At 52.1% G+C, this 15,862-nt stretch overlaps 1 protein-coding gene, 1 non-coding gene and 1 pseudogene across 2 annotated transcripts; 2 read left to right on the top strand and 1 right to left on the bottom strand.

Moving 5' to 3' along the window:
• The first annotated feature begins 763 nt into the window (after positions 1-763).
• LOC117864717 (MEIOTIC F-BOX protein MOF-like) lies at positions 764-6,914 on the top strand (annotated as a pseudogene).
• LOC117866006 (small nucleolar RNA Z247) lies at positions 5,097-5,235 on the bottom strand. Its single transcript, XR_004642707.1, has one exon. It is a non-coding gene; the product is annotated as a small nucleolar RNA Z247 (small nucleolar RNA).
• Positions 6,915-9,893: 2,979 nt separating the features above from the next.
• LOC117864715 (MEIOTIC F-BOX protein MOF-like) lies at positions 9,894-11,009 on the top strand. The gene is made up of 2 exons (XM_034748824.1): positions 9,894-9,997; positions 10,202-11,009. Exons 1-2 carry the CDS (start codon positions 9,894-9,896, stop codon positions 11,007-11,009), a joined length of 912 nt encoding a protein of 303 aa, XP_034604715.1.
• The last annotated feature ends 4,853 nt before the right edge of the window (positions 11,010-15,862 follow it).

Raw genomic sequence — 15,862 nt, 5'->3', positions numbered from 1 at the left:
CCGGGCTCGCCCCCGGTTTTGAGGCCCAAACCGGGAAACCTGCCTGCGCGGTGGTTTTGAGGCCCAAACCACCCAAACCGTCCATCTTCGCTTGGCCGCCACGCAACCTCCTTGATGTTGACGCGTGTCCGGCCTCCGCCAAGCCTCTCGCTCGAATCGACCGCCGCCGTCTCCATCTCGTCTGTTCTCCCGCCGTTCCGTGCATCATGTGGACCGCCCGGACTCCTCGGGTCCATCAGTCCAAGCCTACTCGCATTCATCCTTCACCGCCCTTGGTTCATCGGCACGAACCTTTCGCTTGACCTTCACCGCACGCTGTCGACCGCCACGTCGCATCCTACACCTGCACATCACAAGCCAAGAGCAACATCAAACCAACACAACGTTGTCAATCACTCATCATCCAAGGGTGACCACCATTGGTCCTCATTTCTACAGAGCCCGGCCCTACTCCGTTCACTGCACGCTCTGGTAAGGACAAGGAGGCCGATACGTGCGGCGCCTGCCGCCTGGCGAGGCCGTGGCGTGAGCTCGTGCTCCTCCTCCTTCGGTCCTCCCGCCTGCGGCAGCTCGGCTTCTCGGGCAGTGCACCCGACTTCCTCTACAACTACAATCTTCCCAATGCATCCAGTCAAAATATGTACTTGCAGCTGGTACTACTCAGCAATGCAGTATAACTACGACTACGTATACGTAATGCGTATTTGGCAACAGTTGATCATTTGATGGACATATACTTCTACGTCTCGCTCGTACAAGGCTCATGCTAGGTGCAAGCAGGAGCAGCATCTTGGCCGGCGGCGACCGGCTGAGCTCCCTGCCGGATTGCCTCCTCCACCACATCATGTCCTTCATGAAGGCCCGGCAGGTGGTGCAGACCTGCGTGCTGTCCACCAGGTGGGAGCACCTCCGCACCCTGCCTCAACATCGACCAGGAGGAGTTTGAGACCGCAGGTTCGAACGACGACGGAGATAAGGAGTGGGACTAGTTTCAGGACTTCACCGACCACCTGATTATCCCTAACAATATTTCCCTTCCACTCTTGGATACGTTCCAGCTGCACATTAGTCACCGTAATTGCTATCAGGGTAAAGCGGCAGCCAGATGGATCCATCATGGCATAAAGTACAATGCCCAGGAACCTAGCATTCAGCGCCAGGGATTGAGCTCTAGCTCTTGGCGCCTCGAAAGACTATCTTTCCCACGTACATTTGGATGACAGTTTCATGAAGCATGTCAATTCAGGCTACCAATATTTGTAGGATTTGGAGCTGAAAGCTTGTGAGTGTACATTTCATGAGATCACGTCCCACTCACTGAAGAACTTGATTCTGAAAGACTACTAGTGCAGTGTGTGAAATAAGATGGGAAGCGTTGAACCTCCCGAAGGAGGCTGCACCTTTGTTATATAGGCAAGGCAAGGAAGAGCTACTTGCGTGGCTTACAAGATGTACACGAGTTAGTTTAGATTGGAACCAAACTAGAGCTGGATTTACAACAACTAGATTACAACAACCAACTATATTTCTAACTCTATCTCTAAACTTGTCATGGTTCCAATCTAAACAACCTTGAGTACTTGTGGTACAATATATCAACTAATTTATCTAACATCCTCCCTCAATCTTAACGTAGTGATTCCAGATTAAGATTGTTCCTAAATTCTTCAAGCTTTCGAATTGTGAGAGCTTTTGTAAACCTATCAGCTACTTGATCTTGAGTAGATATGAACTGAACATCCAGAAGCTTCTGTGCAACTCTTTCCTTTACAAAGTGATAATCAATTTCTATATATTTTGTGCAAGCATGGAAGACTCGATTGGCTGATAGATAGGTGGCGCCAAGATTGTCACACCATAATCTTGCAAAAGGGGGGGCTTCTAATTCCAAGTTCCTGAAGTAATGACTGCACCCAAATAATTTCTGCCGTTGCATTTGCCATTGCTTTATACTCTGCCTCAGTGCTTGAGCGTGACATAGTGGCTTGTTTCCTTGCACTCCATGAGATTAAGTTCGAACCAAGGAAAATGGCAAAGCCTCGTGTTGACTGCCTATCATCAACGCACCTGGCCCAATCTGTATCAGAAAACCCGCTTACAAGTGCAGACTTAGACTTGGACATTTTAAGCCCAAGATGCAATGTATACTTGAGGTATCTCAGCACACGCTTCACTGCTATCCAATGTTCAGAAGTTGGCGCATGGAGGTACTGATAGATCTTGTTTATAGTAAAGGAAATATCCGGTCTTGTTAGTGTCAAGTACCGTAACACCCCAATGATGCTCTTGTAGAGAGTAGAATCCTTAGGGCCAAGTGGAATCCCTCCATGTGCTGGCAATTTCTCTGTAGTTGACATTGGCGTGTTGGTTGGCTTACAATTAAGCATCCCTGTCCTTCTCAGCACGTCACCAGCATATTTCTCTTGAGACAATGTCAGCCCATCTGCAGATCTCGACACCTCAATCCCCAAGAAGTAACTCAGATCCCCCAAATCCTTTAACGTGAAATCAGATTTGAGAACCTGCAAGAGTACCTTTGTTCCTTCGGTAGATGAGCTTGCCACTATGATATCATCTACATATACCAAGATGAACATAGCCAAATTACCTTTCCTATAGAAGAAAAGAGAGGTGTCGGCCTTGGATGCTTTAAATCCTAAACCTTGAAGCTTTACACTTAGACGATGATACCATGCTCTTGGTGCCTGTTTGAGACCATAGAGTGCCTTATCCAACTTACACACATAATTGGGAAAGAGTTTGTCACGATATCCAAGAGGTTGCTTCATATGCACCTCTTCCTCTAGAACACCATGAAGAAACGCATTCTCCATATCCAATTGTCAAAGACTCCATCCTTGTGACATAGCAATGGAGAGCAAAAGCCTAATTGTTGCTGCCTTAACCACATGACTAAATGTGTCTTCATAATCTAGTCCATACCTTTGCTTGAAGCCCTTGGCAACAAGTCTTGCTTTATATCTATCAATAGTTCCATCTGGCTTCCTTCGATTTTATAAACCCATTTGCAATCCACAATGTTCCTTCCTTTCTCTGGTGGTACTAGCCTCCATGTCTTGTTCCTTTGTAGAGCAAGAAATTCAACATCCATAGCTTGCTTCCAATTTTCATCATGCAAAGCTTCTTCAAGGCTATCTGGTTCCCCAGTACAAGAGAGAAGACCATATTTTACAGTTCCATCTGTATAAATTTTGGGTTTGCAAATACCTCCTTGAAGCCGTGCCCTGGGACAAGTTGAAGCCGGCTCTGTCAGCTCTAGGGGCGATGCTGACACTAAGTGGTGCACAGGATCAGCGGGCACACCAAATCCTGCCGGATCCTCCTCGAACTCCGAATGTCTAGTGCCAGCCGCATCGAATCCGTGTGCCTCGAGTGTGTTGCTATGTTGTGGCACAGAAGATCCTGCCCCCCTGCGCTCGGGCGACATGGGCGCCAGACGCGGCTCGACCGGATTGGCCGCGGGCGGATCGTGTGCAGGCTCTGTGCTAATGGCGCTAACGACGCCGGATCCGAGGCGGATCTGCCTGCTCCTCATACTGACACTACCGGAAGATCATCCTCGTGCTCCGCGCTGGTGGATGGTTGTATAAAATCAGGCTATGCTGTGGTGTTTTCATTAATTTGAGCTGCATTTTCCTATACACTTAGAGAATTATCATCAGTACCATTAGGGGACATATCGTCCACATGATCGTGTAAGTGTACTCCACCTGAACTAGATGGATTAAGCAAGGCCGGAGGCAAAAGAAGGAGCTCCGAGGTAAATCAAGCGCCAGCATTTGGATTTAGATCGGAAAAGGGAAAAATCTCCTCATCAACAATGATATCTCGCGAGATACAAAACCGACCACTAGAGACATCAAGGCACTTGAACCCTTTGTGAAGGTTGTTGTACCCAAGAAATACACATCGCTTTGAACGAAATTCCAACTTCCGAGAGTTATAAGGTCTCAAGTTTGGCCAACATGCACAACCAAAGACCCTAAGAGAGTTGTAGTCAACTTCAAGGTTCAGAAGGCGCTCAAGTGGTGTTAGATGTTGGATAACCTTGCTCGGTTTTTTGTTGATTAAATAGGTGGCTGCTAGAAAAGTTTGATCCCAATATTTTAGGGGCATGGAAGATTGAGCAAGAAGAGAGAGGCCAACTTCAACAATATGCCTATGTTTCCTTTCAACTGCATCATTCTGTTGGTCAGCATGGGGACAAGAAACAAGATGAGAGATGCCTACTTTGTTAAAGAAAGAATTTAGCTTTTCATATTTGCCGCCCCAATCAGTTTGCATGGCAAGAATTTTTTGATCAAATTGTTGTTCAACAAGAGCTTGGAAGTCATGGAAATGTTGGAAAATTTCGGATTTGTATTCAAGAAGATAGATCCAAACAAATTTGCTATAGTCGTCGATAAAACTCACATAATACTTGTACTTTCCAAAAGAATCACAAGCTAGCCCCATACATCTGAGAACAATAATTGTAAACGGAAAGCAGACTGACTCGACGCCTTTGGATAGGGTAGCTGATGGCTCTTGGCCATCTGACACGAATCACAAACGGAATTTAACCTAGTCTCGACCAAGCAAGGTAAACTATTCTTCTTGATGACTTCCCTAACGACTTGATAAGAGGGATGTCCCAAGCGATGGTGCCATCTCTCCAAAGTTGGTTTGACAACACCAGAGATGCTGAGAACATGTTTATTCTTGAGGGCAGCAGCCGGTAGAGGGTAAAGACCATCTCTACACTTTCCTTCCAGAAGGATTCTCTTCGTTGCTCGATCCTTTATGAAAAATAGATTTGGATGAAATTCAAAGTAGGCATCATTATCAGCAGCTAATTTATGAACAGATATGAGATTCTTAGCAGTGCTAGGTACATGTAAGACATTATTGAGAAAGATCTTTCGTTCAGGGGTATAACAAATAACACGACCGATGTGTACGATATTCATACTTGCCCCGTTAGCCGTGTGGACTTGATCTCCTCTCATGTATTGATCACGAATCATCATCTTGTCCAGCTCACCAGTGATGTGATCAGAGGCTCCGGTGTCAGTATACCAGTAGATCCATGCATTACTCGAACGCAAGAAGCTAGGTGTAGAGCCCTGTGACGATGATGGGCTCTACTTGAGCCAACATCGCTGAGACGACCGAATTGAACTCCAAATCGAGCCCAGTTAGGATGTAGGACACCATCTCCTCGTCATCGAGGGGCTTGCCAGCAGCTGCCATGTCCTCGCCAAGAGCACGCATCTTAGCAACATACTTAGCGATGGACAAGGCTCCCTTCTTGGTGGTGGCGAGAGCAATGCAGGTGTTCACCACACGTGCCCGCGTTGTTGACTCGAACATCTCCTCCAGGGCTATCCACAGATCGCGCGCCGTGACAAAGGTCGCAACTTGCACCAAGATGTCATGGGACATCGCGGCGACGAGGTAGCTGAACACCTACTGATCTTGCACCAGCCATGCTGCATAGGACGGATTGGCTACCTTCTCCTTCTCCTCAGTGCCGCAATCAATATGTTGCGGTGGGGGGACGATAGTCCCGTCGATGTAGCCCATCATCTGCGCTCCTCAGATGGCAGGGAGGACCTGCACTTTCCATAGGGCGAAGTTGGACTTGGTGAGCTTCTCAGTCACCGGGTGACTAAAAGAGGAGGGCATCTCGGCGATGGAAGATGAGCTCGACACGGTGGATGTGGTTTAGAGGATAGCTCTGATTACCATGTGAAATAAGATGGGAAGCGTTGAACCTCCTGTAGGAGGCCGCACCTTTGTTATATAGGCAAGGAAGAGCCCCTTGTGTGGCTTACAAGATGTACTCGAGTTGGTTTAGATTGGAACCAAACTACAGCTAGATTTATAACAACTAGATTACAACAACCAACTATATCTCTAACTCTATCTCTAGACTTGTCACGGTTCCAATCTAAACAACCTCGAGTACTTGTGGTACAAGATATCAACTAATTTATCGAACACAGTGGACTTTCTGTGATTACATCGCCCACACTGCAGAGCTTGATTATTCATATCCGCAGATATACAGAATTTACAGAATCGTTGCTGGTTATCACTGCCCCTGTTGTTACTTATCTGCTCCTGGACATGGATGCTTGTTTCTTTGAAGGTGGTGTCTCATTAGAGGAGATGCTATCTCTTGCCAAGGCCTCAATTCATTTAAAAAGGAACTACGTAGAAAGTAAACTCGACGAGGATCAATTCAAGCTTCTTTTTAGTGTGTCTAATGTGACAAGTTTGGTGCTGTCGGGTTTCGAGACAATGGTTTGCCTTCTCTATCTTTACCAATGTTTTCTTTTTTGTTGTGTTTCTGATGTGACAAGTTTGGGTGTTGTCAATTTTCCTGACATTGTAATACTTTTTGTCTTCATTGATATTTCCCATTTTTTTCTCTTCTACTCATGTTCTGGTGCATTGCATGCACCAGGTGCTTGGTGAGGATCTGGTGACATTCCCGAACTTCAGAAATCTTAGGACCTTATTATTGGAACTGTGATCTTAGTGACAACTTCCAGATATTGGAACACTTTCTTCAGAGTTCACCTAATTTGAAGAAGCTCACTTTGTGCCATTGCAAGGTATAATGTGCTTTGGCCTTTAACTTATGCGATTAAATTTTTAGTTCATTGTCTTACATCTTTTGTGATGTCGATAGTTCTCAAAAGACCCTAAGAAAAAAAAAAGGACGAAGGCCAAGCTGAACAAGGGGTGTCTGAACCAGTTTGATGTCCGTTGCAAGAACCTCAAGTATACTGAAATTGTCTATGAAGATGACGATGTAAAAAAGCTGGTGGAGCTTTTGTTGAGCATTAGTGAGTCTGCCCAAGAATAACATAAAACTCACCAAAATCGATTCGCTTGACCATTAGGACAGGGCTCCAGACCGTCTCTGTGGTTGTGTCGCTTTGCATCCATGTCCTCTACTATCTTCGAATGTAGGACCGCTTCTATCTTAGCTAATGTGCAAACATGTACTTTTGGCTCCTTTCGTTTCTAGATAATTTAGCTGCATGGTGTGGTATTCTGAATTTGTGTTCACTGCACGTCTGCACCTATAAAGCTATAATCTTGCTTTTGTGTGATGCTTGGTTACCTTGGTGTGATGCTTACGTGTGTTCAAACTTCAAAGTGGACTGAAAGTAGCATGTTTGCTTGATGCTTCGTTTCTTTGCATATACTAAGGGCTCCTTTGGCACGACTTAGCCTGTTTTAGCTTTGACTTCTTGCTATAGTAGCCGGGCACTATGCTGCACTATTTTCTACTGTAGCGTGAAGCCGGAATGCAAAACGAGGCAAAAAAATGAACTAGGAAGATGAGAAACCGGTGGAGCCGAAAAAAGTGGCTTACCCAGCTTAGACTCCGGCACGCGCTACGATGCGCAATAGTAGCGCACAGTGCTGAAGCTAAAGCCAGCGTAAGCCGCACCAAAGGAGCCCTAACTCCAACTTAAAGTGGAGGCTGGCATTTTCAAAAATAAATCTTTGAGTTCACTTGATCTTTCTGCATGTATATGCAATTATGCATACACTAATTTACCTGTGAAGTGAAATAGCAATCTGGAAACCGCTGTGTTCTTTGCTTGTTCCTGGGCTGCTGACAAAGAATTCGATACAAAAACAGTGATAAGAAGTTGCAGGGTCATCTTTGCTAAGCTGATCGAAAACTGAAACTCGTGGAGAAACCACTCCGGCCTACAATGTCTCCAAGAATGGGCTCAGACCATCTGCAGTTCTTCACATGTACGAGATTTTGACCGTACGCTTCGCGTCCTCAACAGAACCTTCGATCGGATGAACCACTTCCTTGGAGATATCCCGCAGGGCGCTGGACAGTTCGAACAGAGCGTTGTCTTCATAGAACTCGAGCTCAACCAGCTTTAGGTTCCTGCACGGGTAACCTGCCGGCGCACGCTGATCGTCGGAGCGCTTCCTCTTGGCCCTCTCCTTCCTCTTCCTGCTCCTAGACACCGGAGCGCCGCCGGAGAACACGCGGTTGCGCAGGCAGTTGCGCAGCGTGAGCGTCTCCAAGCGGGGGGCGTTCCGGAGGAAACGCCGCAGCACGTGGCACTCGGCCCCGACGTCGCAGCCGTCGAGGAGCAAGGTCCCCAGGTTGCCGAACACGGGGAACCCGCCGGGCTCGCCGTCGTCCAGCAGCGCCGCCGTCGAGAACCGGAACAGCTTCAGGCTCGCCGCGCCGCGCAGGGATCTCAGGACGCCGAGGTCGCCGGCCCGGTGCGTCAGCGTCGCCTCGACGATGGACGGTGTCTCGTGTTCCAAGGCGACCGGCGGCGCGTTGCCGAGGACGCGCAGCGAGACGACGCTAGGTGTCGCGAGAACCAGCTCGTCGACGTTGTATGCGTGGTCGTGGTACTCGATGGAGAGCTTCTTGAGCGAGGCGGAGGCGAGCCGGGTGAACTCGTAGCGGCAGTCCTCGAGCTGCATGTCTCCGAGGACCGGGAAGTCGGCGGCGAGAGCGCCGGCGAAGTCGCTCGTCAGGGTCAGCCCGGAGAGGCGCAGCGTCCTGAGGCGGCACGTGAATGCGCCGGCGGCGTGGGCGTCGGGGAAGAACGGCCACCCACTGTCCTCGGCGTCGACGCCGTCGTTGTCGACGCGGACGTGGAGTGCCGCGGGGCGGCGCGCGAGCCCGCGGCGGATCCACTTGCGGGCGGCGTGGAAGCCACCGCAGGCGACGCGCAGCCGGAACGCGTCCAGCGGCGGCGGCGACGACGGCCCGATGTGCCGGAGGGACAGCCAGTCGGCGGCGTCCTCGAACCTGTCCCACAGATCGGCGGCCGGCGCCCGGGGGCGATCCTCCTCCTCGGTCGCCACGCCGCGGAACGCGTGGATCCACGTGGCCGCGGGGCGGGGCGGCGGCGGCCGGAAGAACTCGCGCTGGTCGATGTCGACGCAGGGCACGGCGCGCCAGAGGTGCCTCCACCGCCGCGAGAGCGCGCTCGTCCGCGCCGCCTGCAGGGACGTGAGGCACGACAGCACGATCCGCAGGACGTCGTCCGGCAGCGCGCTCAGCCGGTCTTCTGCTGCTGCGCCGCCGCGGCCGCGCTCGCCGTCGTGGCAGGCGGCGGGCGTCTCCTCCTCCATGGCAATCGGGGGCGATCGATCGGGTGTAGAAGCGTCGCTTCCTCGATCCAACTCTGTGTCCATGTCCATGATGATGGATCCGAACGAAAAGCTAACCGACCCCCTTGCACGGGCCGTGGGGTGGGGGAGAGCACTTTTGCAGCAGCCCACGCGTGGCAGAACTGCGCAGAGGTAAGATGAAGGCTGGGCGGCCCGCACAACGTCGTCCGGCAGCGCGCTGAGGCGGTCTAGGGCGCAGGCGGCGGAAGTCTCCATGGGGATCGATCGAGGGCGTCGTGATCGATTCGGCGCAGAAGCGTTGCTTCCCCTACGGGAATACTTGAGATGCCGTACGTACCCGCGCAGGACACGTAGTCTACCGTCTACGCGTCGTAGTGCACGAGAACGGTCGGTTCTTCTCGGATTAAGAAGGCAATCGAAACGGCCGGCGGCCCGGCTTGGCAACTGCGGTGAAACACAGTTATTAGTGTCAATTACTCTAATTACTTAATTATTAGTTAATGACATCATTAGTAACTGCTAATGACAAGTCACAAAGGGGCCATTCGGGAAGGGGCATGTCCTTCCCGAACGGACACCTTCGCACCCTTTGGACTTGTATATATGTGTAACGCTACCCCATCAATCAATAACATCGTCGACTTCGGTCCCGAGGCTACCCCTCCATCAACTGTGGCAACCATACCACCATCACCTCCGACCTCGTTGGGAGTACCACAGCCATCCACCCGAGCTTCACTGTCGGGACCATGGCGGCTCACCGAGGTGTGCCACCGTTCTTCAAAGACAACGGTGGCCCCTCGCCGGCGTCCTCTGCGATGAGCCAGGCGACGGCGCCCGCCGCATCGCGGCTGTTGACCGCCACCCAGCCATCCGACGCGGCACATGGAGCCCCGCCGCACTGAGGCTCTCCTCCGAGAGCTGAACGGCCGGCCGACGGCCGGCGGGAGGCCGGTAACAGGGAGAGGGGGCACAATGAAGGCAGAGGCGTGGGGCAGCTTGACCGGTGCTGGCGGCGCAGAGACCAACAGCGGCGCGGCTTCGTGTGGCTGCACAGGTGCGTGGAGGAGTGGGAAGCGTTCGAGGACCTCGCCGACAGACTACTGCCGCCCGGCGACGCGGCGCCGCTGGACGCGCTCCGCCTGCGCGGCGTCTCCTGCGTCGACTTCCGCGCCGCCCGCAGGTGGATCCGCCGCGGGCTCCGGCGCCGCCCCGTGGCGTTCCACCTCACCTGCGACAACGACGCCCCTCACGCTCTCAGCGAGCACGGATGGCCTTGCTTCCCCGGCATCACCCTGCGCAGCCACGCCGGCGCCTTCGCGTGCCGCCTCAGGACGATGCGCCTCTCCGGGGTGAGCTTGTCAGACGACTTCACGGATTGCCTCGCCGCCGATTTCGTGGTCCTGGAACACCTGCATCTCGAGGGGTGCACGTACAACTTCGGCCGGCTCGCCTCCCACTCGCTGAGGGAGCTGTTCATTGATCGCTGCCGGCGCGAGTACCACCAGGTCAACGACGTCCTGGCAATCGCGGCTCCTCGTATCGCCTACCATAGTATAAATGGCCACCCGCCGCCGGTCACCGCGGAAGGCGAGATGCCGGCCCTCATCGCGGCGTCACTGGCAGACCCGGCGGGCAAGCTCGGTCTCCTCAGGTCCCTTCGCCACGCGAGGAGCCTGGACCTGTCGGGGTTCTCGGCCACGGCGTTGCTCGGCGGCGAGGACGCCGGAGACTTCCCCGTTTTCCACAACCTGGGGACCTTGCTCCTCGACGGGTGCGACGTCGGGGTCGAGTGCCAGGTGCTGCGGCGCTTCCTCCGGAACGCGCCCAGTCTGGAGACGCTCACGCTGCGCGTTTACAGGTGACTCTAGGAGCAAGAAGAGGAAGGCGAGGTCCCGCGACAAGACGCCCTCCTCCGATTGCTGCAGTCCGACGGCGTACGAGTGCAAGAACCTGAAGTCGATAGAGCTCGAGTTCCGTGAAGGCCACGCCGTCGATGAGCTAGCTCAAGCTCTGGTAGGTATCTTGAAGGAAGAGGCTCGTCCGATGGAAAGCTCTGTTCAGGACGGGAAGCGTAGAGTCAAAATTTCGTACACGTGAAGATTTGGTGCACCGTGCCACTGAATCCGATCATTGACACCAGCCATTGAAGTACCAGTGGCCAGTGTATGTGTAAGAGTATGAACTAGTAGTAGTATCTAATTCGGTGCATATACAACACTGAACTTGAGAGTATCGAATCAAAATAAAACATCCTTAAAAAATACGTATATATGCTACTGAAAATATGCTCTTCTTAGAAAACAGAAACAAAAACTTTGAAGTTCAACATCGTACCTGAACAAGGAAAAAGTAGAATGTTTTTTTAATACAAATGATAAATGGACAATTTATTCTCGAAACCTTTATTATTTTAACATTTCATAAGTTGTTAAAATAAAACCAATTTCCACAATTAGGTACACAAAGATATATATGCTAGTACGATCACGGAAAACCAAGATTTTTTTTAACGGAACGGCAAGAGATTTGCCGCAATTTTTATTAAAAGAAGGAACAAACCACAAAATCAAAGACAAAAAATAAAAATGACTGGGCATCTCCCCCACCTAGGACAGAAAACCGAGCACCACTAAAGCCGGCACAAAAGCATGAACAACTAAGATGAGAGGACAGGGAGGGCAACCACTCAAAGAACCAAAAGGAAAGAAAACAACAGCAGACACAACTAGATCGAGGAGCATTTGGCATAGTTGTAGCTGTCGTAATATCAACGGTTGTACCCCGTCTTTGATCAACAAGCACTACTAAAAATATAAACATTTATCCTCGGTCTTAGTGCCAGTTGCATTTTGACCTGTTACTAATGTTAGCATTAGTACCGAGTTCAAATTTGGAAGGCCCGGAGGCCTTTTAGTAGCAAGTGTGACCCGGTACTAAAGGTCGGGTGGTGTTATGACCCGTAATAAAGGTCTCTCCACGGGTTATTTCGAAAGAAAAGCATATCTATCTCCATCACATGTGATGTGTAAATGAGATGGTAAGGAAGGCTCAAGCGAGACTTAAGATCGTGAGTTCGAATCCCATAAAGTGCGTACACGCATAATATGCATATTATGTTATTTGACCCGGTACTAAAGGCCGGTTGTACAACCGGTACTAGCCACCTCGCCACTTATTTTGAAAACAATTCTTCTGAACTCTTGTTGGAAAAAAATTCTTCTGTTGGAAAAAAAAAACCCAAGAAACTTGAACGCGCACATGATTTGAGATTCGCAGCAAGGCTAGTTTCACTGAACTCTGGTAGCTCGGACAGTAGTCTGCAGCTCCTGAGAAATGACCGATAAAACCTCCTAAAATCTACGAGCATGCTCTTCCCAGTATTCATCCGGCATCGTCCCCGCTACATACTCATCATCTTTATACTTGATCTCTAACAACTTCAGCTTAGGAGCTACACACGGCCGGTTCCTCCCTCCCTTTCCCAGCAATGTAGTATATCTGGAAGCTTTTGCCAATGCAGAGGTTTCAGTGAGCCATCAATCGAGCGAAGTGCACAATTAAACACTCACAAGTATACAGATAGGTAGAATTAGTGTAAATACTAACCTTGCAATGCTGCAAGCGATGAGTCTCCAGGACAGGCGTGTTCTGCAGGAAACGCCGCAATGTCTGCATGTCGTCTCCTAAATCACACTCGGCAGTCCCTGAGGTCCAGATCCTCCAGGGCGGGGAACAGCGCGTCGAGCCGCGCCATGAAATCGTCGTTCAGGGTCACGTTGTCGAGGCGCATCCTCGTGAGGCGGGGGCACCCGGGGGCCGCCGCGGCGAGGGCGATCCGGCAGTGCCCGTCGCGGATCAGGACGTCGAGCGCCGCCGGGGAGCACGCGAGCCCGCGGCGGACCCACCGCAAGTGGGTCGTGTGGCGGGACATCCTGTCGTCGAGGCACAGCCGGAGGGCATCCGGCGGCGGCGAGGCGGTGGAACAGGAGGTTGTCGGCGAAGTCCTCGAACCTGTCGTAGACGTTCTCCCTCTCGTAGAGCCACCCCGCGTCGCTTCTGTTGGCAGGGATGGCGGTGGACACGAACTCGCGCGCGGTCGTCGAGGTCGATGGTCCGCGCGGCGCGCCAGAGTTGCCGCCACCGCCGCGAGAGCACGCACGTCTGGACCACCTGCCGGGACCCGAGGCGCGATAGGACGGAGTGGAGGAGGCTGTCCGGCAGCTGGCTCAGCCGGTCGCCGCCGCCGGCGGCATCGTGCGTGCCGCCGTAGTTTTCCATGCGTACTGGGCGTTCAGATCTGGGGGGCTCTCCCTCCCTGCCGTCGCGGATCAAGATGCGTGCGTATCCAGGTGACGGAGTCCGCGCTTGCCAGTTGCCACCAAAGGGGGGCGGGCGCATCGCCGCCGCATCCGCGCATGATGCATGGGAGGATAGACACGAGCACACTGCATGCACCGTGTACGTGCCCCGGTGCGCGGGTATGGTGCCATCTAGCTAGAAAGGGCGGCAAACACGGCTCTCTCGGAACGGAGGGCTGATTGATCGTCATGGAGATGCCAGCCGCCGCCTCCTGCACACCAGTCGCGGTCGCGCCTCGGGTCCATGCAGGCTGTGCAGAGACGACCGTGCCGTCGCGGCGCGCGGTGCATCGACATCGACCGACGCGACTTCCAGGGGCTGCTACATGCTCGAGGACTTGGCCGACGCCATGCTGGCGATCCGGCTCCACGGCGCGTCGCCGCCGCCGTGCTCGTTCCGCCTGCACAGCGCCGACGAGGTGAACGCGACGCCCCCTTCGGCCTATGGATCCGCCACGGCCTCGGCCTTCGTCCCGCCGCGCTCCGCTTCAGTTCAGCTACGCGTTCGGCGACCGCCAGGCCACGCAGCCTCCGTTCGAGGAGCTGGATGAAGTCCTGGGGGCCAGTGGTGCCCGAGCTCACAGGCCCCACCTCTCCTCCGTGTCGCTGTCCGAGAGGTTCGAGGAGGCGGCTGCACGGTCCTGGAGGAGCTTGATCCACAAGGAGCGACGCGCATATAGGTTCCACTGGATCACGAGCTGACCCTAGCGTCAGACGCCAAGAACACTTTAAGCCTTTCCCTCACTCCCTCGGCCTGTGTTTATACCCTGCGTTCGGTTTTGGATGGTTTTGGCTGGAATTATTGCAGGGATTACTGCTCGGCCCTGAATATTTCAGCTCCGACAGCTTAGCTCTGGCATCAGGCCTACTATGTTCATATCATTATTGGTCATCAGTAGCAAGATCAATAATTTGTAATTGTGGAAAGCTGAAACAAACTCTTCAAATGTGTAACATTTGCAATTGCGGAAAGCTGAAACAAATTCCAAGTACATGCAAGCATTTGCATTGCACAACATAAGGACATAATAAGGAGAAATAAACATTGTGACGCTATGTTGTGGGCCTAGGCCCTTATTCAAAGAACGAGCATAGCGGGTTTGCAACAAAAGATACTCCTTCTGTCCCAAAATACTATTCGTTTTGACATTTCTATATAGAAAAAAGTCTACATAACCCCTAATCTATTGCAAGCGGGCTACTTCACCCCCAAACTATAAAACCATAAAATCAGGTTTTATACACCTTAAACTATGGAATACCATTCAAATAACCCCCTGGGTGGTTTTGGTTTTCCCATGGTGGCGTGCCATGCTGGCATGAGCCCACTTGTATATCTTTCTTCTACCTGTTGTGCTCGACTCGCTCGCGGTGCCTGGCTCCACGCGCGCCCCTGGCCGCCCAGCTCGCCGCGCCCCGGCCAAGCCATTCCCCGCGTCCGTGCCATCGGTCGAGCAGCTCCCAGCGCCTCTGGCCACCCGGCTCCACACACCGCCCGTCCGCGCCCCCGAGGCCCCGACCGAGCCGCATCCCCGAGGCCCCGACCGAGCTCTCCTCACGCCACCAGTCCACGTAGGCCATAGAGCGAGGTGCGTGGAGGGGGAAAGACTCGCAGCGGAGCAGACTGCAGACCTCGTGGCCGCGGGGCTCACAACTGCGGCAAGACTCGCGGTGGAACTGGAGCTCACCGCCACGGCAGGGAGCCGCGCTAGCCACGCTTCCATCGGGTAAAACAAAAGCAGCACGCAGGCACGCAAGGCAGCCGTCTTCCTCGCTTTCTGTCATTGCTCGCTCATGCAAGATGCAACCAGCGCCGCTAGCCAAATTAATCGCAACGCAAGAGCTCAAGACGCTGCCCTCGCTCCAGCGCACGCTCTGCATCTACGTCCACCTTCAATCAACTCTAGAAGCAGCTACCAGCATTGACGGAACATAGCTTTCTTTTTCTCAAAGCTTGACGAAACGGAGCTGATTGAAGGAAGAAGATGGAACAGAGATTAATGACATGTGGGCCTGTGGGGATCACAATATAAGAGAGATGAAGATAGGAAAGAAGTTGTTTGCTTACTCACAGCCACATCATTTGCCACGTAATGTGCCACATCAGTAAAACCACCTTCAGACAGTTTTCAATACTTAAAGGTGTAAAAGAACTGGTTTTGTAGTTGAGGGTGTTAATGTAGACCAAACACAATAGTTCAGGTGTTAAGTAGACTTTTTTCTTCTATATACATAGCTTTTGTTCAGGAGTTAAGGTGTAAAATATTGAAATCTTGGACAGGAATTAAAATCAGAGTCCAAAATTTTGTAACATTGGTATTAACAACAGGCCATGGTAGGCAGTTTATATTGCACAG

The sequence above is a fragment of the Setaria viridis genome, chromosome 7, assembly GCF_005286985.2.
Source record: "Setaria viridis chromosome 7, Setaria_viridis_v4.0, whole genome shotgun sequence".
Lineage (NCBI taxonomy): Eukaryota > Viridiplantae > Streptophyta > Magnoliopsida > Poales > Poaceae > Setaria > Setaria viridis.
The sequence above is the reverse complement of the archived record's forward strand: the minus strand, read 5'-3'. Positions and strand labels throughout refer to the sequence as shown.